Below are 24,401 nucleotides of genomic sequence, written 5' to 3'. Positions count from 1 at the left end.
CCTGGGTCTTAAAAGACTCTTCGTCTTTTGGCATTCCCTCCAGAGAGTCAGCCAGGGCCTTGTTCTCCATTTGTGCAAGGTCCAGGAGAGCCCTCCCACCGTAGTAGACCGCATCTGCATGCTGGGTATCTGTCTCCTTGTATTTCTTCCCCAGAAGGCTGCTGGCTTCCAGGAAAGCATTGACGACGGAGCTGATGTCTTTCATGGCCAGGTCCTGCCAGGAATCTTTTTGCTTCTGCATCCATATCAGCCCCATCAACTTGTTCAGTAGAGACATCTTCCATCTTCTGTGCCTTGGCTGGCACCGCAGCGCCACCATTCCAAACCCCTTCTTAACAGGCTCTGGTGTGGACTTCTTGGCATCTTTTAGAGGACTCTCCCCTTCAGGTTTCTCATTCCTTTGAATGAAAAAATGTCATTTCGAGAAGCTATTGCCTCTAACGCTATTGCATCTAGGGACCGTGTGGAGAGAGAAAATCATCCTTTTCATTGCAGCTGTACTGACATGTCAGGTCTTCTATCACTGCCTGGGCATTGGTCTCAGACACTAGGCTGACGTTTCCCCACTTAACTGTCATCTCGTCAGGTATAACTGTCGTCTGGTCGCTACTAGTAACCATCTTAGTTTTGCAGGACCTTGATATGGTAACTTCCCTCTCTGAGTTGCTATCGGTCACAGCACATATGTCACATTTACAGCTTGTGTCATTATTAATTCTGACCTCTAGGGGCACCAATGAGCATATTCCCACCTGGGGCCCTTTCCTTATTAAACCTAGAACAATGGAGAGACTGCACACTCTCCTCTGCTACATGTGGTACGTACGCTAGCCCTACCACATTTTCCACATTGTCATTATGTATATCAGACAACTTATCATATCAACACTTCTACAACACCTACATCTGTACCACCAGGGGGAGCTTCTTCCCCAATCACAGCCTGCAAGGGAAAATGGGTGTCATCATCATCACACATTGTATATAAATCCACATTGTCATTATGTATATCAGACAACTTATCATATTCACTTTGCATCGTATCGGCACCACTGTTTCCAATGGTCAATTCACTTAAAGGGATCGGTACAAGTTCGGCAGGAGTTTTGTCACTGACCACAGAAGTGTCTCCACTTCCCCGCAACTCCCAAAACAAGGGGAAATCACAGCCCAACATTAGGCCATGCCTGAGTGTGTTTGCAACTTCAAGTTTATCAGTCCCAGGACCTACTGTAGTCTCACACTCAGTGAGAGCCACCAGATAGCCTGTACTATCCGCATGAATGTCTTGCACATAATCCCCAGCTACACAAGCAATAATAGGAACAGTCTTAACCATTGACTTCATGGGTTTGTCAGTCCCGGGAGATGAGGATTTTCCAGAGATATCTCCACCGAGGTCATCATCCTCAGTAACTGCATCTGCTTCCGGTCTTATAATAGCTTTGTCAACCTCAGGTCTCATGATCCTGCTTCCTCTTACACGGGTTAGCATTGTATCCCTGAGGTTAGCCATCTCAACGTTACCTCTTGCAACCGACAATTCCAGTAAAGCAGTGACTTTCTCTCCTGCAGACTCCTCAAGGTAGTGGTTGCTCCTAGCAACATCATTACAGCACCTCTGCACATCCTCTCTAGGACTCAATACACACTGGCAGGGAACATATGAACTCCTGATAGCTGAACTGCTCTCCATCTCAGGTTGCTCCCGTTGGTTGCACTTGGCAACAGCACACATCATCTTTTCCTTGGGAACTCCGGCAGCACAACTTGAAACACTTTTTCCGCTCCACAGCTGCCAAGATAATGGAAAGTCCTTGCCCAGCACATTCTACACTCTCAGGGTCTCACATTTCAAGATCTCCCATTGCAAAGGGCCATAGTCCGTTGCAAAGGTCAGAGTCACGGTGGTATCCATCTCTGGCTCCCCCTTTATGAACTTCAGGACCTCTGGCATGACATGAGAAACTTGCTAGCGGGAATTTAGAATGACCTCCAGTGGAAGTCCTCCAATCACTAAGTCGCAGTGTCTTTCATGTATTTTGTTAACTCTCCTGGCCAACCAATCATTCATGTCACAGTCCTCCAGTTGGCAACCCTCCCAGCAATACTTGTTAGCACCTGGTGGATTCCCCTCTGCTTGCTGGGGTTAAAGAACAGCAGACTCTTTTTTTTCTGTGCATCGGTCTGCATCAGCTGCTCGGCGAGATCCTCAAACCACCCCATAGCAACAGGCTCCTGGCCCTTTAAATCACCCTCACAATTTTACTTGCACCACAGCAGAAATGTCCAGAATAGCACATGCAGCAAAAAAATAATAATAACAGGCTTCTGACTCTTTAACTCCACACAGCAACACAGCAGCATTCAGCAGCACCTCAGGTTAGGGGAAAACACGCCCTGGAATGGGGTGGGCTGGGGAGGTCCCACTACCAAACCTACCTTCCCCAGTCCAATAAAATCCAGCCCATGATTTACTAAAGAAAATAGCTTCAGCAACTAGGTTTGCTGAAACCAGCACCATCTTCCTGGACTTTACTTATTTCATCTAGGTGAGGCATACACCCCTTCTGGAACTTTTCTCATACATTTTACTGTTCACCTTACTACAATTGTCATTATGATAACCATGAAAACTATGACAAAAAATGCTTATACTGATTTGAACAAGCAACTGTTTCTGTAAATGACCAAGTTCAAGAACGAGGCCTCTGATCCAGGTCTTTGAAGCAGAAGACAAAAATAACAGATATGCAGGTCCTTCTAAAAAAAATTAGCATATTGTGATAAAGTTCATTATTTTCTGTAATGTACTGATAAACATTAGACTTTCATATATTTTAGATTCATTACACACAACTGAAGTAGTTCAAGCCTTTTATTGTTTTAATATTGATGATTTTGGCATACAGCTCATGAAAACCCAAATTTCCTATCTCAAAAAATTAGCATATTTCATCCGACCAATAAAAGAAAAGTGTTTTTAATACAAAAAAAGTCAACCTTCAAATAATGATGTTCAGTTATGCACTCAATACTTGGTCGGGAATCCTTTTGCAGAAATGACTGCTTCAATGCGGCGTGGCATGGAGGCAATCAGCCTGTGGCACTGCTGAGGTGTTATGGAGGCCCAGGATGCTTCGATAGCGGCCTTAAGCTCATCCAGAGTGTTGGGTCTTGCGTCTCTCAACTTTCTCTTCAGGAGGTTTTTAAAAGCCTCAGGAATCTTTTGCAGGTGTTTAGAGTTAATTAGTTGATTCAGATGATTAGGTTAATAGCTCGTTTAGAGAACCTTTTCATGATATGCTAATTTTTTTAGATAGGAATTTTGGGTTTTCATGAGCTGTATGCCAAAATCATCAATATTAAAACAATAAAAGGCTTGAACTACTTCAGTTGGTGTGTAATGAATCTAAAATATATGAAAGTCTAATGTTTATCAGTACATTACAGAAAATAATGAACTTTATCACAATATGCTAATTTTGGGAGAAGGACCTGTAATGGTTCAACTGGGACCCAACAGCTAAACATGAATCAAGTAGTCAGTTCTTGAGAGACTGAAAAAAATGGATTAGGGAGAGGCAGACAAGAAACCTTAAGTGTTAGCATGCCTTGGTTACTTTGATGTAACATAAGAAGATCTCCAGTTGAGGAGCCTTTAGTAAATGTTCAAGGAGAAACTGTTCCATCTTTTGTCAACTCCTGGTACAGTGTTGCATGCTTGCATAGTAAATACATAAGGCCGAAAAAAGACATTTGTCCATCCAGTTCGGCCTGTCATCCTGCAAGTTGATCCAGAGGAAGGCAAACAAAAAAACTTTGCTTCTTGGAGGAGAGGTGGAAGGATCCTTTTCTTTGCTTTTGTCTCACTCTTGTGGCAGAGCAATGTTCCATTTAGCAAGTGCCTCAGCAGCTAAGGATAGAACATGAGTGGAGTTATTGAAGTGTACGATTCAACAGGATTTGACAGGATAACTCCACTTATAGGGGACACTGTTCTGCCTAAGAGCTTTAGTGTATTCAATAAATTCTCTTCTTCTTGTCAATGTTGCTGGAGACAAGCCCGTATATAGTGCAATACAGTTGAATATTGCTGTTTATTTTGAGCTTGCTTCATTGCGGCCTCTCAAGTAATACAAGTGTATCCTTGCTAACACCATTTTTGGGTACTGTATCTGGTAATGCTCCTGGCTTAGTGACTCTGTTAGCCCTGTCTATTATTAATTCAGAGCTAGGAGTGTCAGTTGTGAGTCAAGGACAGTCTCTGGAATGTTTATAAACCTGATGTTATTCCATCTAGAGAGGTCTTCTAGGTCGGCTAATTTTAGTTTAATTATAGCCAGATCATCTTCCACTGCATTATGACTATCTACAAGAGTGTTATGTGCTGACATGAATTCTTCAATTTTCTCCTTCAAGTAGGCACACTGCTCTCTGATGGATATCAGGTCAGTGTGGATGCAATAGACTCTTTAAAGTCCCCTTTGAATGGAATCTTTTAAATCCTTAAACATGTTCTGGAGAACTGCTAAACAAATGCCTACATTCATTAGCTCCATATGGGGCCCTCCTTCATCAGGAGTAAATGATATCAAGTCAGTACTCACCAGCCCCTGACTACCAGTGTCAAGTGAGAGTAGTCTTTGCTTCTTGCTGAGCACCATATCGGGCGAAAGTTTGTTTGAGGAGGATCTGGATGGGCTTGCTGAGGAAGGAGGTGTGCTATCCGACTGGTGGGAAGTGCCGCCATCTTGCTCTAGGCCAAGTGCTGGAGGGAAGAAAGCTATCATTTTTGAAGGCCTTGCACCTTTCTTCTTCCCTCTGGTCATCATCAAGAGGTGCCTGGGAGATTATGTTTCCCAGATGGAATCCTGGGGAGCAATTAGAGTCTCTAATAAGGATCGTTGTGAGCCGCTAGTAACCACATGGCATGGAGCTCTGAGTTCAGGCGTCTGCTTCTCTTGGTATCTGACCACCCCCCTTCCCCTTGTATTTCTGTGTCATGGGTGCAAAGGAGGTGTGCTGCACCCCAAAAAATGTATATAGGTCACCCACAGCATTAACAGTCAGATTAACTATTGTATTTCCATTTCAAGGATGCAAAGGAGATGTAGCTCAACCCCAAAAAATTATTGATATCACCCTCAGAATTAACAGACAGATTAACAGCTTAACACTGTCCCTCACTTGAGCTGCGTCCTGTCCTATACTAGTTATAGCTTAATGGTCGCGGCTCCCAGTTTTAGCAACATTTATCATTTACGCCAGTCTAGATCTCCCTGCAGTGGAGTGAGATGCACCTAATTTATTCAGACGCAGATGCCTCTACAGTGTGGAGGCCTCAACAAAAGGCATTGGAAATTTTCTGTAAACTATTTAGGTTTTCAAGGCTCCAGCTGCAGCAACTACAGTAATAATTTCATGTTGTTCTTCTGCAATCCTATGCTCCATATTGTTAACCTTTTTCAAACTGAGTTTTGTGATCAACTGATTGACATTAGTTGGTTGGTAGTACCAATACATGTAATAACACACAACAGTGTTTATACTTGGAGATGATATTTCCTGTTTCTTTTTATAACAATACTGTTGCTGCTAATATGATTTGCATATGGTTATATTCCTGTTTATCATTGTACTGGAGATGAGTGAATATCTTTAAATTCGTTTTGGGTTTTACTCAGAATTCAAATTAAATATCCTCCAATTGTGCTAAAAATTGGTATGTAACTGTCTCTCATCTCCTAATATTATTTGTGAAAAGATATAGGGGGAGATTTTATCAAACTGGTGTAAAGTAGAACTGGCTTAGTTGCCCATAGCAACCAATCAGCTTCCACCATTCATTTTCCAATAGAGCTAGTTCTACTTTACGCTATTTTGATAAATCTCCCCCATAGAGCTTATAAATGTGAGTTCTAGAAGACCAGAGAGAGAAAGAGAAATGAGATGTGCAAGCCTGTTCTCCTTCCAAAAGGACAAGAAAATGACACTTCTCTGAATGAGACAGTTCTACTTCCAAAAGAAGACATAATTCCAAATCACCAGAATCAATTTACTTATGTCTTATTTGTATCAATTGCAGTTTCCTGTTTTAAAGGGTATGTGTCATCAGAAAATGACTTATTATTAAAATCAAATTTTTATGTTTAACATATTTTTAAATACAGTCCTGATCAAAAGTTTAAGACCACTTGAAAAATGGCAAAAAATCATATTTAGCATGGCTGGATCTTAACAAGGTTCAAAGTAGAGCTTCAACATGCAACAAGAAGAAATGGGAGTGAGACAAAACATTTTTGGAGCATTCAATTTAATGAAAACAACAAATAAACTGAAACAGGCTGTTTTTTCAGCTGATCAAAAGTTTAGGACCACACATCCCAAAAAAAACTAAACCCCCCCAAAACAGAAATCCAACTTCCAAACATGAACTCAGTAATGAGTAGCTCCGCCGTTATTGTTTATCACTTCAAAAATTTGTTTTGGCATGCTCGATGCAAGCGTTTCTATGAGGTAAGTGGGAACATTTCTCCAAGTGGTGAAGACTGCTGCACAAAGGCCATCTAGTGTCTGGAACTGTTGTCCATTTTTGTAAACTTCTCTTGCCATCCATCCCCAAAGGTTCTTAATTGGATTTAGAGCAGGGGAACATGCAGGATGGGCCAAAAGAGTGATGTTATTCTCCTGGAAGAAGTCCCTTGTCCTGCGGGCATTGTGTACTGTAGTGTTGTCCTGTTGAAAAACCCAGTCGTTACCACACAGACGAGTGACCTCAGTCATGTGGAATGCTCTCTGCAACATCTGGACATAGCCAGTGGCCGTTTTACACCCCTGCACTTCCTGAAGCTCCAATGTTCCACTGAAGGAAAAAGCACCCCAGACCATTATGGTGCCCCGTCCACTGTGGCGTGTAGAAAACATCTCAGGTGGGATCTGCTTGTCATGCCAGTAACGTTGGAAATCATCACGACCATCAAGGTAGAATTTTTTCTCATCAGAGAATAAAACTTTCTTCCACCTTTGAATGTCTCATATTTGGTGCTCTCTTGCAAAGTCCAAACAAGAAGTTCTGTGGCGTTCAAGGAGACAAGGTCTTTGAAGACGTTTTTTGTTTTTGAAGCCCTTCAGTCTCAGATGCCGTCTGTTGGTTATGGGGCTGCAGTCAGCACCAGTAAGGGCCTTAATTTGGGTCGAGGATCGTCTAGTGTCTTGACGGACAGCCAATTGGATCCTCCAGCTCAGTGCTGATGAAATTTTTTGGGGGTCTTCCACTTTACTTTTTTGTTCCATAACCCTCAGGAACAAAGTCTTACTGCGTCGCACCTCAGCAGCGATGGCCCACTGTGAGAGACCCTGCTTATGCAGTACAACAACCCGACCACGTTCAAAAAGGGAGAGTTTTTTTATTTGCCTTTGCCATCACAATGTGTGACTACCTGACAGAAAGTTACAATGAATCAACATCTTTGCACAGATTTGGCCTTTTAAAGGCATGTGGTCCTAAAATTTGGATCAGCTGAAAAACAGCCTGTTTCAGTTTAATTGTTATTTTCAATTAATTGAATGCTCAAAAAATGTTTTGTCTCAATCTCATTTCTTCTTGTTGCATGTTGAAGCTTTACTTGGAACCTTGTTAATATCCGACAATGTAAAATAAGATGTTTTACAATTTTTCAAGTGGTCTTAAACTTTTTGATCAGGACTGTAATTTTTAACTGTCATTTTAAATTTTCCATGTCAATATCTATATTTAAACAAAAAAAAAAACATTAAATCTTGCAGTTTTCTCACTTGACACTAAGCCTAATAATAGGCACCACTTCTTGGTCTGTACAGATCACTTTAGTGCAATTACCTGCTTATCTATACACAGAGGTGATATTATTGCAGGGAGGACTAGAACTACAAATAAGACAAAATTCACCATTCACAATAGGTGATTGCCAAAACGTATCTATTCTTTTGTTGTACATTGACCAGAGTATGCCTAGAAAACTCTCCCATATACATAATTGAGGTCCTCTCTTGGTTGCAAGAAAGCAATATTCTAAATACTTTCCAAATGCTTTTTAAAGCTGCTCAAACAATGGCTGCCCCCATAATAATGTTCAAGAAATAGAATTAAAAAAAATTGGAATCAGAAAAAAAATTATATGTGTTGCTATCTGGTTTTCAAAAGGTTGTTCGGGTTCAGATCTGAACCTGGACATATCCCCATATTCACCCCTTCAGCCCCCCATTTCATGCTCCGATGCTCTCCTTTGCCCTACGCTGAATCATGCAGGGCAAAGGCATTTTTTGTTGCTCCGATGACGTACCAGGCTCTCCATGGTGACTGCTAGGCAGAGGCTGTAAAATAGTTAGGGCAGCTCTAAAGCTTGCCCATGTCACCGGGAACACTGCTAGGGGGAAGCCTCTGCCTAGCAGTGTAATAATATAAACAAAAAAGCCCTTGTCCTGCCCGATTCAGCGCAGGGCAAGGGAGAGCATCGGAGCATGAAATACTCCGATGCTCATATCAGGGGGGACGGAGGAGTGAAGATGGGGATATGTCCGGGTTCAGCTCTGAACTTAGACAACCCCCTTAACTGGCAGATCGCATTTTTTGTGTCTTTTATTACTCATTATGCAGCATCATCCTAACAAAAATATAATAAACCAAAACAACATTGTATATGTAATTATTAACTTGGTTTCTGCAGATGGAAGAGAAACAAGGATGGATCTATTAGTAGAAAAAAATCTAAGAAAATGCTGGAAATTCTAGCCATGAAGCACATTTCTTCAGAGCACTGGGCTCTCCCTGGAGTAGGTTTCTTTTTCATCTTTATCTGTGTTATGTATTAGAAGGTCAAATGTACATTTTTCATTTAAATAAAAATAATGTCTTGGGCAGCTCATGAGAAATGCACAATGACTGTACAGTTGAGTGTTCAATACATGAGAAAAAGGCCAGCTCTCTAGATTGCACAAAATTAGGTCATTTATTTTAACTGCACAATAGGTATCAAAAAGCTTGAAAAACATAAATAAACAATAAAAACCTGCTAGAATTATAGCTCAAACACAAAAATACATTGTCAGTATATACGCACAGAAAATGTTATCGCAAATGTCTACTGTAAAGATTGCAGGACTATAACATTGGTAACATTTATATCTGTTTTCACATGTTTTTTTTTTTTCACTAGATACATTATGCAATATAAGCTTTACATTCACAAACTGTGTATAGCCAATGCTATCAATGAGAAAAAGACACATCCATAATAGATTCAAAGTTCTCATTGCAATCACATGTGTTTATTCCAAAGTGTGGATGATGCGCTAGTGACCTAAAAGACACATCTGCATTTGTGCATAGTGATAAAAGGCCAATGGTTTCAATTAACTAATACTAGTCTCTGAATATTACTCTTTACAAAGTATGTTGCAGTTCATGAATAGTTAACAAGATAATCTAGTCCACTGTGCATACTTTGCTTTCCAGTTGGATACCTCTGGTATTGGGAGTAAAATTAGTATTGACCCCTCTGGTGCACTCAGAGGATGACCACATGGATGTTATTCACAATGCAGACAGAATAAACAGTGTAATCTTTACTAGTTTACTTAAAGAGGACCTTTAACCGATCCTGACATTGTGAACTAAGGGACCTCACTGCACTTACTATTATCCCTGGGCGCCGCTCCGTTCACCCGTTATGTCCTCCAGTATCTCCGGCCACTAAGTTATAGTAGGCGGAGATTTCAGTCACTAAGTTATGGTAGGCGGAGTCTGCCATTGTTCTGCTCTAGCGCTGGCCAATCGCAGCGCAGAGCTCACAGCCTGGGAGGTTATTATCTCCCAGGCTGTGAGCTCTGCGATGCGATTGGCCAGCGCTACAGCAGAACAAGGGCAGACTCCGCCTACTGTAACTTAGTGACCGAAGATACCGGAGGGAATAGCGGGAGAACGGAGCGGCGCCCATGGATAATAGTAAGTGCAGTGAGATCCCCGGGCGCCGCTCTCCATGTCTGTATACTTAGTTCACAATGTCAGGATCAGTGAAAGGTCCTCTTTAAAGCCTCCTGTAGCCCATACAGTCGCACAGTATTCGACCACAGTGTGTCATGGAAGCAACAGTGACTCGATTGCACTGTATGGTCATACCCTCAGGTCCATGTCAATGTGTTTATTCATAAGTGGCACCAGTCAGACCAGAGTGCTCCCGGCAGTAAATTTAATAGAATCCTAAATAGCAATATTCAATAAATACAGCAAGATATGTGCAGTGTGGCTTGGGCTTTGGCGTAGCATGAGTGGGTGGTTGCACCGGATGCCAAACTGCAAGGGGGCATCTGACCATCTAGGCACAGACAATGCCTTTCAATGTGTCCAGGCCCCATGGTCTGGTCTGCACTAAGCTGTCTGACAGGATTAAACATTAACTGCACTGATGATGAAAACCCTGCAATTTGGATGCTTAGAAAGCTAGAGGACCTGTAATGACATCATCATAGGTCCTCATCTAAGAGTAAAGGAACTGTACTACCAATTGTGTACTTTCAAGATTAGAACAGCGCAGGACCTGTGATAATATCATCAAAAGTCCTTCACTCCCTGATGTACAGTATTTGGGAAAACTGCAGGAGAAGCTCTCTCCCTCTAACTCCAGCCTCCTCTCTACTGTTCTGCAAGACCCCAAGAGTGGTGAGACATTTAAATCGGGACAATGGTGCTGCCATTGGGGAGAGTACTGTTCTGTAATCCCAGTCCATTTCTGGTTGTGTGGCACTACACACATCCCGCTATAGCCATGCAGTAGATGAGTCACTCAATGGTGATTGTAGTATGTATGCAATGTACTGCCTGCATCTGAGTGCATGGCATTCACACATGCCACAAACTGTTCACATACTGGCTCAGGCCTGCAGCCTACTAAGGTGTCATGCGGCCCATGCTCTGATAAGTCAGCAGAGCACCCGAGTCTGGCTCTCCTGTAGGCTTCACGTTATGCTAGTCTACAGTCTCAGATCACTGCTAGTAGCCCTGCACTGAGTTATTACCTTTTTTTTTGCTTCAGGGGGTATTTTAGTGAGTGGAGTCGAGGGGAGAGGGGGAGTGCTAAATAGCAATTTGGACTAGCCTCATAATTGAGGGTTATTACCGTAGGGGTTTAAGTGATGTCTGAATGGCAGGCCCGTGGGAATTTTGTTAGTACTACTCAGAGTAGTACTAGTAAAATTCCCATGGACATGCTGTGTATACTCCATTTAGGCCCCCATAACAATAATCCTTCTAATTAACTTTATAATAAACATGGTATTCATGGCCCTTTGTGCGGGATTAAAGCCCCTGAAATAACCAGAGCAGGTCAGTGACAGCTGAGTATCCCGAGAAGAACACAGAAGTGGTTTATTAGTTCTTCTGCCTTCACCTTTGCTTGGTACTTAGAGTCTAATGAATGCTACGCTTGGAATAAAAGGAATCAGCCTTGTCACCAGTGGATCCAGTGATCACATGATTGGGGGCAGAGCAGAGCTGCTGGGTTTAGCAGACCCTGATCAGCTCTGGTTGTGTAAAAAGAGGTGTGTCTCAGGTTAAAGGGACACTTGGCTTTCTGTGGGCACTGGCCCCACACTACACCATGGGGCTACAGTAAGAATTGAATGAATCTCACCCAATATCAAGTGCTTTTAACCTGAAAAATTAAACAACACTAACTTTATTCATCTTTTCCTAAACAGGGCTCCCTCGAACCAGGGGAAACATTTCCACACAAGCTAAAGAGGATTATAAACTTCAAATTCTTAGAGAAATTTCAGCAACTGTTAAATGAAAGTATTGAAGTAAGATGGAATCTATTATTTAATTGTTAAACTGAATTAACCACATAACAGGTCTAATGTGAAAACAGTTATGTTTTTTTTTTTCTTTTGTAATCTAAACTAACCAATATTTACCTATTACCATATATGAAAATTACAAAAGTCAAGAACTTGAGTTGTTGCCACTAGCAATTAATATCAGATTACAATTTAAGGGGTTTTCTGGGTTCAGAGCTGAACCCAGACATATCCCCATTTTCACCTAGGCAGGCCCATGAGCATCAGAGCATTTCATATTTTTTACACTGCTAGGGGGAGGCTTCAGCCTAGCAGTGTTGCTGGTGATGTCACCGACCCTAATGGGCAGGCTTTAGTGCTGCTCTAGATTGTTTTACTTCGGTATTTGATTATTTTAAAATAGGTATCTAAAGTCGACTTTGGTACCGACTGGTACCTGAAAACCGAAGCTGACTTCACAACCAAGTTTTAAAATAGTTTTGAAGTTGAAATCAAATCCCAAAGTTATTCACCGCAAGACTTCGGAAATAATGAATTTTCATCGTCAGAGCCCATATATTTAAATGTTATACGGAGATAGATCTCCGTACAGCATTAAACTCGAGTTTTCAGTGAAGCGACTTTGGATCTAAGATCTGAAGCTTGTTTCGCTCATCACTAATTTCAGCATCAGAGAAAGCAACCCAGATGTACTGTGTGTTTTACTCAGCAGGAGCAAACCTATCAGGCAGTATGCTTGGTTTACTAGGGTTGATCATGCTGAAAGGTGCTCTTTTATGCTATGTGCCGTACTAGTAGTTCATGGTGATGGCGCAGGCTTGGCAGTAGGGCCTGCAACATTGCTTTTAGGTGCCTTCTGTATCAGTGATCTGAAATCTAGTTCATTCTGGAGATGTTTTCATTCTGACCCAGTTTGTCTGCACAACTAGTTCATTTAATTCATTATTTCTCTGGCTCTGGGATACTGCAGATGCATTATTAGAAATATAGATCTATTACTAGCTCTTTGAATCAAATTTATTAAAATGATCTGATATATTTACTGTGTTATGTTTGATCTTTATTAATGTGTGAAATAACAGTCACTTTATACAAGAAAGATGACAATATATGTAATTCTTACCACTACTGTTACATTTTACTGCCATATCATATAGTCTAGGACAGGCATGCTCAACCTGCAGCCCTCCAGCTGTTGCAAAACTACAACACCCAACAAACCCGAACAGCCTACAGCAGGGCATTGTGGGAGTTGTAGTTTTACAACAGCTGGAGGGCCGCAGGTTGAGCATGCCTGGTCTAGGAGATAGGAAAGCAGAAAGAAAAAAAGTGAACACTTAAAATCTTTGGAATGTGTATCTTACAACCTAAAATTATTGCCCAACATAAGAATAAGAAAAAGCTTATATTTGGTGAAGTAAATAGCCATACAGTGTAGCGGCCTATATAGCCTGCCTTCCAGCTCTAAGCACTGTGTTGTCCTGTGGGAAGCTAATAGGGAATGTATCCTATGACTTGTGAACTAACTAAAGTGGAGTAACTAATAAACTAATATGCTCCAAGAACAAATCCTGACAGTCTAGTTCAATCAGATGCAGAAGACTGAACGCAGCAGCGCAACCTATAGTAGTTCAGAGCTAGTGACTCATGGTGAATGTATCTGAGTGAGCTGAAAAGCAGTGCAGCAGCACCTAGCAAATTTAGCTCAGGGCTCGGGTACAGGAAGCAGAAGCAAGACTGAACCTCTAGAATAACAAGTGATTTTATTGCAAAAACAGGTAATTTTCATGAACACAGACACTCTTTTGCACTCTCTCTCTCACTCACACATGGGCTGCGTCTAGGCAGAGTGATTTCATTTATATTTTTTTGTTTTTGTTTTATTATAGGTCTTTTGCACTTTCCTTTTCTAGTAGTATGAACTAAAAAGCCAATGGTAGTGTAAAAGTGGGTAATCTTTCTGGAGCCACTGTTTCCAGGGGCGTAGCTATAGGGGAAGCAGTGGAAGGAAATTTGGGGGGCCCAAACTCAGAAGGGGCCCACCCAGGAAGAGGACTAAATTTTTTTTTGTCAGGATCCTCTCATTATAAAATGACATTATATACAGGCACTGTAGGAAGCGGACTGAGCTACTGCCTGGCCTGGTCCGAGAGAGCGATATTGACTAGCCCAAGGAGTGTGGGGTTGCACGGAAGGAAGGGGTTGCAAAAAATTTGTTCAGGGAAGGCCTTCAAAAATTTGATGTGGGGGCCAGTCATTTCTAGTTACTCCACTGGCTGTATCATCAAGGTCTAAACCTCAAACGTGCTTTTGTTTCCGATGATGTAATCTTTGTTAGCAATATGAACTAAATTAGTTAGTCCACTTTAAAGATCGGTTCATTTTGAACTGATGATTCATGAACTACCCAAAATAATAATGATATGGGTGTCAGAATATTGCAAGATAAATACACTACGTGCAGAATTATTAGGCAAATTAGTATTTTGACCACATCATCCTCTTTATGCATGTTGTCTTACTCCAAGCTGTATAGGCTCGAAAGCCTACTGCCAATTAAGCATATTAGGTGATGTGCATCTCTGTAATGAGAAGGGGTGTGGTCTAATGACATCAACACCCTATATCAGGTGTGCATAATTATTAGGCAACTTCCTTTCCTTTGGCAAAATCGGTCAAAAGAAGGACTTGACAGGCTCAGAAAAGTCAAAAATAGTGAGATATCTTGCAGAGGGATGCAGCATTCTTAAAATTGCAAAGCTTCTGAAGCGTGATCATCGAACAATCAAGCGTTTCATTCAAAATAGTCAACAGGGTCGCAAGAAGCGTGTGGAAAAACCAAGGAGCAAAATAACTGCCCATGAACTGAGAAAAGTGAAGCGTGCAGCTGCCAAGATGCCACTTGCCACCAGTTTGGCCATATTTCAGAGCTGCAACATCACTGGAGTGCCCAAAAACACAAGGTGTGCAATACTCAGACACATGGCCAAGGTAAGAAAGGCTGAAAGATGACCACCACTGAACAAGACACACAAGCTGAAACGTCAAGACTGGGCCAAGAAATATCTCAAGACTGATTTTTCTAAGGTTTTATGGACTGATGAAATGAGAGTGAGTCTTGATGGGCCAGATGGCTGAATCGGTAAAGGGCAGAGAGCTCCAGTCCGACTCAGACGCCAGCAAGGTGGAGGTGGAGTACTGGTTTGGGCTGGTATCATCAAAGATGAGCTTGTGGGGCCTTTTTGGGTTGAGGATGGAGTCAAGCTCAACTCCCAGTCCTACTTCCAGTTTCTGGAAGACACCTTCTTCAAGCAGTGGTACAGGAAGAAGTCTGCAAGGTAAGAAAAACATGATTTTCATGCAGGACAATGCTCCATCACACGCGTCCAAGTACTCCACAACGTGGCTGGCAAGAAAGGGTATAAAAGAAGAAAATCTAATGACATGGCCTCCTTGTTCACCTGATCTGAACCCCATTGAGAACCTGTGGTCCATCATCAAATGTGAGATTTACAAGGAGGGAAAACAGTACACCTCTCTGAACAGTGTCTGGGAGGCTGTGGTTGCTGCTGCACGCAATGTTGATGGTGAACAGATCAAAACACTGACAGAATCGATGGATGGCAGGCTTTTGAGTGTCCTTGCAAAGAAAGGTGGCTATATTGGTCACTGATATGATTTTGTTTTATTTTTGAATGTCAGAAATGTATATTTGTGAATGTTGAGATGTTATATTGGTTTCGCTGGTAAAAATAAATAATTGAAATGGGTATATATTTGTTTTTTGTTAAGTTGCCTAATAATTATGCACAGTAATAGTCACCTGCACACACAGATATCCCCCTAAAATAGCTAAAACTAAAAACAAACTAAAAACTACTTCCAAAAAATATTCAGCTTTGATATTAATGAGTTTTTTGGGTTCATTGAGAACATGGTTGTTGTTCAATAATAAAATTAATCCTCAAAAATACAACTTGCCTAATAATTCTGCACTCCCTGTATATATATATATATATATATATATATATATAATAAAAGAATACCGCAGCACATCCACGTAGTAAAGAAAATGAAAAAAACTTTATTCACCAAGCATGCGACGTTTCAATCCTCTCAATGGGATTTTCCTCAAGCAGTGACATAGTGGGCAGTGCTCTATGCCTATTTAAGCACAATCTCATAATTGAACAATCCATAGTTAAATTACATTCATTACTAGTAATATATATAAAAAAATCATAATACAAGCAGTGTCAATAGTATATTAATACAATCAAATCCTATCACAGATTTATGTGCAGTGATACAGTGTACATAATACCCCTAACCTGTCTAATATACAATATACAAAGACAATACTTTAATAACGATCATAATTGATTCAGGTGTCGATCATATAAATAACTAAAATGTGCAGGTGTACCTTCAGTAGAATGATGAACAACATTGTAGAGACGTACGGAGGGGTCAGTACTCGTGGATGCCGGCGTCTCAGGCATACCATTGCGCATGTCTGAAGGACCTTCCTGGGACTTCTAATCACCTGATCTCTCATCTCAGACATGCATTACACTGCGCATGTCTAAGGACCTTCAGGAATGTAGACACTCCCCCGGTCATGTGTTAGAGTATATCACATGATCGGAATAGACAACCAGGAACTCCAAGTGTTCGATAATGATACAGGCATATGTGTAACTCTGTTCATATGTTAATATAGATGTTAAAGATGTGAATATATAAACATATAAACAATGCACACATTACGTTCCTAGGCCGCACTGTCTATATTAAAGATATATAGCCATCCCAAAAAAGATTTTTTTGGGGGGGATCAAGAATACAGGCATAAGAAAAAATATACCAACAATGCGACTTGGCAGAGACTAATCGCACTCCACATTGTGTCGACTCACCCGGAAAGAAACATGTATGAGCTAATGATCTCTCAGGGAGAAATACGTGACCCTATATAACTGGAAGTACCATTATTATATGCGGAGAGGCTTTATGTGATAAGCGAAAAATTTCGCCGCTTCTCCAATGCAATCTTAGATTCAGTATAGTAATTATTCAGTGGTCCCCTAGTCTAATCGAGGAGTTCAGTACATGTGACTAATGTTGTCATCATACAGTCACAAGCTGAGTTACCCCCCTGTTTGTTGGATACCATTCCTGGAATTCCAACATGGCAGATCGGGATCATCCTCTAGATTACGGGGTACACTATCTATATCCACTATCTATATCCGTAAAAATTGTCACTTCTCTCCCCGAGATCAGTCACTCAAAAGGTCAATCCATATGTGAATCTAAACTTGTGGATGTATCGATCAGATAACCCCAAGTCACATAGCTCCTTCACATATACCCATATGCATGTATATAGATCCAAAAGAACGCATAACTGGACAAAGCAGCCAAGGAAATAATCGATCAATTTGTAAGGATAACCTGTTTATATATTAGATCAAGTCATAAGTCGTGCCACGTGCAAAGCATGTTCACGTGTCTTGCTGTGCTCAGAGCACAACTCTATAAGTGTTTGTAAACAAAATTTGTTCTTGAAAACAGGGAAAATAAAAAAATCTGTATACATGAGTCCCATGATAGTCCAATGAGTAGACCTTCCATCGTTCGTCTCTACTGTAAATGCGCATAATGTTCACCATAGTCCTGAGGGTAATAAAAACAATATGTAAAACATAAGATCTCCCTGTTCAATGAGCAGGGGGCACAACCACATATTATTCCATTCAAGAGCAGACAAGCAGAATCATGGGTGCAATCACCTAGGACAATAACCAGGGCCTATAGTCCACATTTAATCCCTGTGGTCTTACTGTATTGAGTTTAGCAATCCATTGCATCTCACATTTTTTGAGAAGAGCATGTCTATCCCCACCCCTCCGTGGAGTAGGAATATGATCAACTAACATGCATTTAAGGTCCCTCTCCTTGTGGCCCATATCAGTAAAATGTTTTGGGACTGGAAGATCCATCCGTTTTTTACGGATGGTGTAGCGGTGCTGGTTAATTCTACTTTTGAAGTCCCATGAGGTCTCTCCAATATATAATAATTGACATGGGCACCAAAGGATGTATATAACAAATGAGGATTCACATGTCAAAAAGTGCTTTATGTAGTATTTTTTCTGTGTCTGCGGATGTACAAAAACACTGCCTTTTTGCATGTATCTACAATTAATGCAGTTTAAACATGGAAAACTTCCCAATTTGGGCTTACGCAAAAAAGTTTGGCCCAGCTCTTTTTGTGGACCTATATCAGTGTGGATTAATCTATCCTTAAGGTTCTTGGTTCTTTTATATGACATGAGGGGAGGAAGGTGGAATTCACACTGATTATGCGCATTTACAGTAGAGACGAACGATGGAAGGTCTACTCATTGGACTATCATGGGACTCATGTATACAGATTTTTTTATTTTCCCTGTTTTCAAGAACAAATTTTGTTTACAAACACTTATAGAGTTGTGCTCTGAGCACAGCAAGACACGTGAACATGCTTTGCACGTGGCACGACTTATGACTTGATCTAATATATAAACAGGTTATCCTTACAAATTGATCGATTATTTCCTTGGCTGCTTTGTCCAGTTATGCGTTCTTTTGGATCTATATACATGCATATGGGTATATGTGAAGGAGCTATGTGACTTGGGGTTATCTGATCGATACATCCACAAGTTTAGATTCACATATGGATTGACCTTTTGAGTGACTGATCTCGGGGAGAGAAGTGACAATTTTTACGGATATAGATAGTGGATATAGATAGTGTACCCCGTAATCTAGAGGATGATCCCGATCTGCCATGTTGGAATTCCAGGAATGGTATCCAACAAACAGGGGGGTAACTCAGCTTGTGACTGTATGATGACAACATTAGTCACATGTACTGAACTCCTCGATTAGACTAGGGGACCACTGAATAATTACTATACTGAATCTAAGATTGCATTGGAGAAGCGGCGAAATTTTTCGCTTATCACATAAAGCCTCTCCGCATATAATAATGGTACTTCCAGTTATATAGGGTCACGTATTTCTCCCTGAGAGATCATTAGCTCATACATGTTTCTTTCCGGGTGAGTCGACACAATGTGGAGTGCGATTAGTCTCTGCCAAGTCGCATTGTTGGTATATTTTTTCTTATGCCTGTATTCTTGATCCCCCCCAAAAAAATCTTTTTTGGGATGGCTATATATCTTTAATATAGACAGTGCGGCCTAGGAACGTAATGTGTGCATTGTTTATATGTTTATATATTCACATCTTTAACGTCTATATTAACATATGAACAGAGTTACACATATGCCTGTATCATTATCGAACACTTGGAGTTCCTGGTTGTCTATTCCGATCATGTGATATACTCTAACACATGACCGGGGGAGTGTCTACATTCCTGAAGGTCCTTAGACATGCGCAGTGTAATGCATGTCTGAGATGAGAGATCAGGTGATTAGAAGTCCCAGGAAGGTCCTTCAGACATGCGCAATGGTATGCCTGAGACGCCGGCATCCACGAGTACTGACCCCTCCGTACGTCTCTACAATGTTGTTCATCATTCTACTGAAGGTACACCTGCACATTTTAGTTATTTATATGATCGACACCTGAATCAATTATGATCGTTATTAAAGTATTGTCTTTGTATATTGTATATTAGACAGGTTAGGGGTATTATGTACACTGTATCACTGCACATAAATCTGTGATAGGATTTGATTGTATTAATATACTATTGACACTGCTTGTATTATGATTTTTTTTATATATATTACTAGTAATGAATGTAATTTAACTATGGATTGTTCAATTATGAGATTGTGCTTAAATAGGCATAGAGCACTGCCCACTATGTCACTGCTTGAGGAAAATCCCATTGAGAGGATTGAAACGTCGCATGCTTGGTGAATAAAGTTTTTTTCATTTTCTTTACTACGTGGATGTGCTGCGGAATTATTTTATTTTATATTGTTGGAGGTGGATCGCCTACTCAGCCGCTGGCACTCCGAGTATACTACACAGACAGTGGTGCTGCCCACATTCCTTTTTTTATATATATATATATATATATATATATATATATATATATAAATCTTTAGATATTTAATTTCTGTTATCTCTCTACAGGCATAAAACATCTTAATGGTATCTGTCTGGCTTCCCCCAATTTACGACCTGGGAAATGCTTATGCAAACATTCCTAACTCTCTGTTTACAATCCTCTCTCTTGAGAAATTCAACTCAATGGTTACCATAACGTTCCTATACGAATCTGCAATGTGATCTATATAGGCCTTCACAATATGGATTCCTTTTTATCCAATAGTTCTGACACTCTCCTATTTGATGCTCTCCTCATTTTTTTACTTCAACCCAAAAATTGGCAGATGAGCAATTGTATTTCTCTGTCATGTGTGCAAATTAGGTGTTTTATACCCCATAAAATGGCTATAGGTCACCCACAGAATTAACAGAAAGATTAATAACTGTATTTCCGTGTCATGGATGCAAAGCAGGTGTATCTCCCGCCAAAAATGGGTTTATGTCACCAACAGAATTAACAGACATATTAACTCTCCTATTCCTTATCCAATTACATTAGATAGTTAGCTCATATACTGTATATAATACAGATAGTTAGTGGGTGATAGTCAGTGTAGGTTAGATAGTGATATAGGTTAGCTGATCCAGTGTAGGGTGCTAGGTAGTGTGATAGGAATTACTGTTTCTCTGCTGTCCATGCATATATGCTACAGACACAGTGCTGTGATGTCACAACAATACTTAGTGCACCAATCAGTAATATCTACTGGGAGGGATCGCTTTCTCTCAGGGGTTTTCAAGCACAGATTTCTTCCTCAGACAAGAGTTTTAGTGTCCAAACAGTGCTTAAACACCAGCATAAACAAAGAAAAATAAACAAACACCTGCCCATCTAGGAACTACCTATAACACAAATAACGCATCCCTGTCTCACCTTGTATAACACAGTTCACACCCTTGATCAGATGTGGCTTTCCCGATCCAGAGACATCCTGCAGATTTAATAGCTGGAAACTGCCCGAGATCCACCCTGCTGGACTACAATCTTCGGGAGAGTCATTTTAAGCCCTCTCGCGGACGAATAGGACTAATAACAGCCGTTTAACATCTGCGGCCTTGCTACAGGACCGGAGCCTCGGATTCATTTCTGCAGCACCACCTACTCGGCTATATACATAGCAGCTTACCAGAACACAGGACACCGCAAGCGGCGCTTGATCACTCACCAAGCTTATCCCAGTGTGTCCAGCGCGCGATCCGGAGCGAGTCGGTGCCTGGGTCTGGATTGTCGGCGGGAATTGCTCGCGCGGCCTACCATACAGCCCAGAGCCGCGGTCTGGATTTTGCTGAGGGGCCGCCTCGAACAGAACGGCTTTGGGAGCGACTGGACCCCCCCGTCACAGCCGAGACCAGTGAGGACCCAGATCGCCTGAGCGCCAGCGACTAGATCGCAGCGGGTCTGTGGAACGGGTGTACCGTGTGGGCCTGCCGGTGGCTGCTTGCGGTGTCGGCGGTGGCGAGGTAAGCTCGGAAGATCCGAGTCTATCAGTTGCTCCCATCGACCTTGCCCCCCTCCCACACAAGCGAAAACCGACCCACTCCCGGCTCTTGCAGCACTGATCAAGGAAGACCGGCCTGAAGGACCGTCAGCGGATACTCCCGCTGCGACCATTCGCAATCCTGAACGGACAAACATTCGCGGTCCTTTTCGCATCGGATGGGCGATTATTCGCATATAAATTTTCGCAACCGAAATATTCGCATTATCGGCCTGCTTGCAAATTTTCTCCCATAACTGTTTCTCCAGCCCGCAACTCCTGCTGCGACTATTTAAGAATAACTATACTCTATAACAAGACCACAAGAGCCTACGGAGAACCACAATCTACCACACAGTCGGAGCGTAGCCGTTCTTACATCTGAGCGCACATTTGCCCTTTACCAGTGTTCTACGCATAGACAGAGTTCCGCACCTAAAGCCGCTGTGAAGGCACACACAAGCTACCGTCTCTCTGTCACACGGTTTTTTCACAGATCAACTACACTATCGAAGAAGCTTCATCGGGAAGAACTCCCAGCAAAGGTCCCAGCGATAAGTTTCTAGGGTCTTTGGCCCAATTTTTCTGGCCCCTCCTAAAAAAGATTTTTTGAGGTAACAGAATGCAGAAGCCTATGTAAACAGCAACTGTAGCCATCAAGGGCTTTAAGGACAAATTACAAGAAGGACTTACAATCTCTTCCATATCCTTCTACTGCTCCTTGACACTCCCACCTGAGAGGATTGAACACCTCTTTCCCCTAGCTAAGTAGTGATGGTAAAGATCGGCCCAGGTAAACCCAGGCCCGCCTCCAACAAGTGTCTCACAGGCTCTTTGGATTCCTATATGCAGAAACGTCCCTCTGCTTCATCTATAAAATCTCCACATTCACAAAGAAACACGCCCTCGAGCTCCTCTACTAAAGATTCTATATCTAACAACACCTCAAGGATGGAAAGTGACCAAGAAGATGACACGTGTTTACCTATCTCCAGAGCCTTTTTAGGGCAGGCTCTTTCAAGAGCGCTCGAACCTGTTGTAAAAGAATTGCAAGACATAAAACAAGAAATGAAATCTATAGGGGGAAGAGTGGAACAACTGGAATCCACGCAAGCACAAATAATCTCTTATACCGAAGCGACCTCTGCGAACTTTTCATCATGTCAAACACATATGAACAAAATTGTCAACTGGATGGAGGACCAAGAGAATAGAGCGAGACGCAATAACCTAAGACTCAAGGGAGTCCCGGAATCCATCTCTTCAGAGGCTTTACTCGACACAGTCAAACAAATATTCTCTGTAATACTAGGTGACAATTACCTATTAGAAATCTCCATCGAAAGAGCACATAGGGCGTTACGTGCTAAACCACAAGGGTCGGATCCACCAAGAGACGTAATTTGCCGCCTTTTCAATTCCAGAGTGAGAGACGACATTCTAAAATTCGCCCGCACCAAACCTATGGTCAAATTCGAAGGATCTGAGATATCAATTTATCAAGACCTAGCAAGGGTCACACTTTCCAAGAGGAATATGCTCCGCCCTTTAACAGAAGCCCTGCGTCGCAGAGACATTCCTTACAGATGGTTATTTCCGTTTGGCCTCTCCTTTACAGTTGAGGGGAAAATATACATCCTGAGAGATCATTCCGAGTTGGCAGAAATCTTATCATCGCTTCAAATATCTGATATAGACATTCCGGACTGGTCTCCAATATCAGACCTCACTGGATTGCCGACAATTCCACCACCCACGCCGTGGGAGACGACCGGAGCAGATAGGAAGAGCCGCAGCAGGAAAAGACAAGGGAAACTGACTCCAAGACGACTGGATATTGATCCCACCTAAGAACTGTCCTATCATAGGTGATATTGGTTCACTGACCTCGTCGGTGCACATCTGAATATGTTCAGTAGTTCTTTTGTTCGCAATTTCAGTTTAAGGTAGCTTCCTTCTTTGTTCGATCCACCTCTGGCTGTGTGCCACTTTACTCATAGGGGCTGGGAGAGAGAACCATGACATCACACCCTTGGAAACCCATTATCCTGCTTATTCAGCATTTCTGTGCTCATCGGGGGTTTGTCTTGGCCTCTCTCTCGCCCCCTGCTACTATCCCACACACCTAGAGGTTCAGATCGGTTATTTCTTATGGTCAGATAGATATCCCTGACCACAAAGCCCTCTTGTTATAGTCAAAACAATGTTTTATACGATAGAGCCCTCACGGCTATAGTATCGTCATGATGATGCATACACATGTTCTATTTTATTCTCACTTTCTAATGTATACTCTTTCTAATTTGTTACGTCTGTGGTTTTCACAGTCAAATCCCCAATGTTTGACCTCCACCTCCTCTCAACCTCCCTCTGACTTACAACTCCCGGACCTCTTGCCTTTATACATTACAACCCCCAGGCATGACTTCGACCTTCGAATATCCCATCATCCTCCTCCATGGCCACCGTACACTTAACCTCGTATAATGTTAGAGGCCTAAATTCCCCGATAAAGCGCAGCCAACTCCTCCAAACTATGAAAAAATCCCGAGCTGATATCCTATTCTTACAGGAAACCCACTTCCTCGCAGCAAAGTCCCCCTCTTTTCAAAATCATTTTTATAACCAGTGGTATCACTCACATACCCTTACAAAGAATTCGAGTGGGGTAGCCATCGCTTTTTCCAAACACACCACATTTGAATTAGAGAGCACGTATAAGGACAATGAGGGTAGACTGCTCGTACTCATTGGTTTGCTAAATGGTAAACGAGTTACATTAGCGAATCTCTACGCCCCTAATACACATCAACCACAATGGATAAGAGACAACATGACACTGATACATAGTATGTCAAAAGGAATTCTAATAGATGGTGGCGATCTCAACGTTGCACTTGATCCTCTCCTCGATACGTCCTCTAGACGCTCCTCTCTTTCTTACAAGGC

General features: G+C 41.7%; 1 protein-coding gene across 1 annotated transcript in view; it reads left to right on the top strand.

The window, feature by feature from the left end:
* TRPM2 (transient receptor potential cation channel subfamily M member 2) overlaps positions 1 to 24,401 on the top strand; it is a 1,289,439-nt gene that overhangs the window by 1,125,278 nt on the left and 139,760 nt on the right. Inside the window, exons 29-30 of the mRNA XM_044304068.1 lie at positions 8,709 to 8,814; positions 11,737 to 11,838. Coding sequence (XP_044160003.1) covers positions 8,709 to 8,814; positions 11,737 to 11,838 — 208 coding nt within the window. The remainder of the gene's footprint in view (positions 1 to 8,708; positions 8,815 to 11,736; positions 11,839 to 24,401) is intronic.

The sequence above is a fragment of the Bufo gargarizans genome, chromosome 8, assembly GCF_014858855.1.
Source record: "Bufo gargarizans isolate SCDJY-AF-19 chromosome 8, ASM1485885v1, whole genome shotgun sequence".
NCBI classification, from domain to species: Eukaryota; Metazoa; Chordata; class Amphibia; order Anura; family Bufonidae; genus Bufo; species Bufo gargarizans.
This window is presented reverse-complemented; position numbering and strand designations above follow the sequence as displayed.